Raw genomic sequence first — 2,867 nt, 5'->3', positions numbered from 1 at the left:
GCCTGGCGGGGGCCCAGGTCTCAGGCCACCTCTGCACTACAGCAGGAAGAGTCCTACCTCCTGGAGCAGTGCCGGGGCCTGGACAGGGCCGTGGTCCAGCTGACCAAGTTTGTGCGCCAGAACCAGGTGTCACTGAACCGCGTCCTGCTGGCCGAGCAGAAGGCCCAGTGGGTATCCAAACGGGGCAGCGGGCAGAGAACGCGGGAGTTGTCAGGCTGGGTGGATGGAAATGGCCCCTCTCCCTGGACCCCAGCTTCCTGATCCCAGTGTCAGGCCCAGTTGGGTGCCTGGCAGAGTAGCCACGCACCCTCAGCCTGCCCCTCACGGGGGACTCACTGTGGCAGCAATGGACACAGCCCTGTTTTGGTGGCCCCTGTGACGGCACTCCCATCCTCTGCTCCAGTGAGTTTCTTGGAAGGTTCTGGAGCCAGCAGCCAGGCTCCCCTCCCTGGCCCAGCTCTGAGCGGCGGGCCAGCCTCCGCTGAGGGACAGTCTCTCTCAGTGGCACCAACCCCCAGGGACACCAAGGGCCACTTGGAGGAAAGCCAGGCTGGGGAGCTGGCTGCCTACTTGCAGGAGAACATGGAAGCCATGCAGCTGGCCAGCGAGCAAGCTCGGCAGGAGACGCAGAGCACACTGGAGCTGGTGAGGGCTGCAGGCGCTGGGTCCGGTCTCCTCGTGGGATCCCCCACCGCCCAGCACCCACACTCGGCCCAACCTCCCACAGCTCCAAGAGAAGAGGCAGGCCTTGGAGGGGTCCGTGGCCGAGCTGGTCAGACAGGTGGGGGACCTGAATGACCACTTCTTGGCCCTGAGCTGGAGGCTGGACCTGCAGGAACAGACGCTGACCCAGAAGCTGTGTGAGGTGAGGCTGCCTGGGGGAAAGGCAGCCTGGACAGCGGGGGTCCTGGCGCCCCTCTGGCTCCTGAGGGTGGAGGCCTGACCGGCAGGTCCCAAAAGTCCCCAGTGACTGTCTGTGAGGCCGCGGGCGGCTGAGCCCAGAGCCCTCCTGCTCGGAGCAGGCAGCCCAGGTCAGCGGCTGAGATGTTCAGGGGCCCAGAGGCCTGGCCGCACAGCGGGCTCCATGCAGGGGCCAGCACAGCAACTCTGCCCCTTGGGTTCTTTTTTCTCCTTTTTGAAGTTTAATCCACACATTGTACAATTCCCCCCTTTAAAGTGTGTCATTCAGTGTGTTTTTCATGTATTCAGAATTGTACAACCACCACCACAATCACTTTTAGAAGGTTTTCATCAGCCCGAAAGGAGGCTCTGCCCTCACTAGCAGTCACTCCCGCCCCCGCCCCCAGTCCCTGGCACCCACCATCTGCTTCCTGTCTCTGTGGATTGGCCTGTTCTGGACACTTCGTAGACATGGAATCACACACCATGTGACCTTCTGTGTCTGCTTCCCTCACTGAGATGGCTTTTTTAACGTCCATTCGTGTTGTAGCATTTTTGTCCTTTTGGGGGCTGAGTGCTGTTCCACCGTATGGTGGACCACAACTGTTTACCCATTTGTCAGTGATGGGCACTGGGCAGCTGCCCTTTTTGGTGACACAGAGGGCGCTGCTGTGAGCACACACGTACACCCTTTGGTTGTAGGGCAGGTGTGTGTCGACGTCCCCCCGCGCCCCCCCCCCCGGCCTGCCTGCGCCTCCTCTCCTGCAGTGTGGGAGGACTGTCTTTCTCTCTGTCCCTATCCCCACTGACTCACCGGGGGGCAGCAGGGGTGGGGAGGGGCTGAGCCAGGCCTGGAGGGTGCCTGGCTGGCCTGGCTGGCCTGTGCGAGGCCTGTGTGCATGAGCTCAGAGTCAGAGGCGTGCCCAGTCTGTCTGTCCACCCTCCCTGTCCACGCTCCGGGCCTCACTGGGTGTCTGTGTCCTAGGCAAAGAGTGAGCGGGAAGGTGCGGAGCGGAGATCGATGGAGGGCCTGGCCTGGTGCCGAAAGGAGGCCCAGGCTTACCTGAGGGAGGTGCGGGAGACAGTGGACAGCCTGCCTCGGCAGGTGGGTGAGGGCTGGGGTCGGACCGCCCCTCCCCTGCGTGCCCACCCTTAGTCGCCAGCCCACCGCAGCCTCTGCTCCGTTTCAGATAGAAGCTGTCTCTGACAGGTGCGTCCTGCACAAGAGTGACTCAGACCTCAAGATCTCTGCTGAGGGCAAGGCCAGGTGAGGCTCCGCTGTCAGAGCAAGTCTGGCAGGACCGCTCCCGGGAAGGGGAGGGAACTCCACTGGGTTGACCGCCAGGGAGTGGCCGGGAGGGCACAGCTGTCTCAGAACCACTTGCTGCACCAACAAGCCTTCTCTCAGGTGCTCCTACCTGAGCTCCCAGCATGTGGCAGCCCTAACGCCTCCCAGCCCTGGCTTGGGGGCAGCCTGCACGGATCCCCGAATCTTTCCTCTGTCACTCCAACCCCCACTAGAGGGGTGTGGCAGAACAGAGCGCCCCTTACTCTGCCCAGGGTATCCTCCCTCCACTCACCTTGCCCCTCAGCCTAGAGCACTCCCCGCCCCCGAGCCTGGCAGCCTTGGCCTCCCGTACCCACAGAGAGTTCGAGGTTGAGGCCATGCGGCAGGAGCTGGCTGCTCTGCTGTCCTCCGTGCAGCTGCTCAGGGAGGGCAACCCCGGGCGGAAGATTGCGGAGATCCAGGGCAAGCTGGCCACGGTACCCTCGGGCCCCAGTGCCCGTCACGCTAAGAAGAGGGGGGCAGCCCCCTGTGGAGGGTCCCCAGGGAGGTTCACGGATGTCCTGCTGGGGGACTCCCCGCCTTAGACTCTGGAAGTTCCAAGTGGAGGCACCTGTTGGAGTCCCACACGCTGAGGGCATCGGCAATCGCGGTGAAAGCGCCCTGAGCACTGTCTGGGCCC

At 63.4% G+C, this 2,867-nt stretch overlaps 1 protein-coding gene across 1 annotated transcript in view; it reads left to right on the top strand.

The window, feature by feature from the left end:
• The window catches only part of CCDC154 (coiled-coil domain containing 154), an 8,371-nt gene that overhangs the window by 4,534 nt on the left and 970 nt on the right, over positions 1-2,867 (top strand). Inside the window, exons 9-14 of the mRNA XM_005866573.2 lie at positions 43-167; positions 519-645; positions 728-865; positions 1,886-2,005; positions 2,091-2,167; positions 2,547-2,664. Of these exons, the coding sequence (XP_005866635.1) occupies positions 43-167; positions 519-645; positions 728-865; positions 1,886-2,005; positions 2,091-2,167; positions 2,547-2,664 (705 nt within the window). The remainder of the gene's footprint in view (positions 1-42; positions 168-518; positions 646-727; positions 866-1,885; positions 2,006-2,090; positions 2,168-2,546; positions 2,665-2,867) is intronic.

This window comes from Myotis brandtii, unplaced genomic scaffold, assembly GCF_000412655.1.
Source record: "Myotis brandtii unplaced genomic scaffold, ASM41265v1 scaffold233, whole genome shotgun sequence".
Taxonomy (NCBI): Eukaryota; Metazoa; Chordata; class Mammalia; order Chiroptera; family Vespertilionidae; genus Myotis; species Myotis brandtii.
The sequence above is the reverse complement of the archived record's forward strand: the minus strand, read 5'-3'. Positions and strand labels throughout refer to the sequence as shown.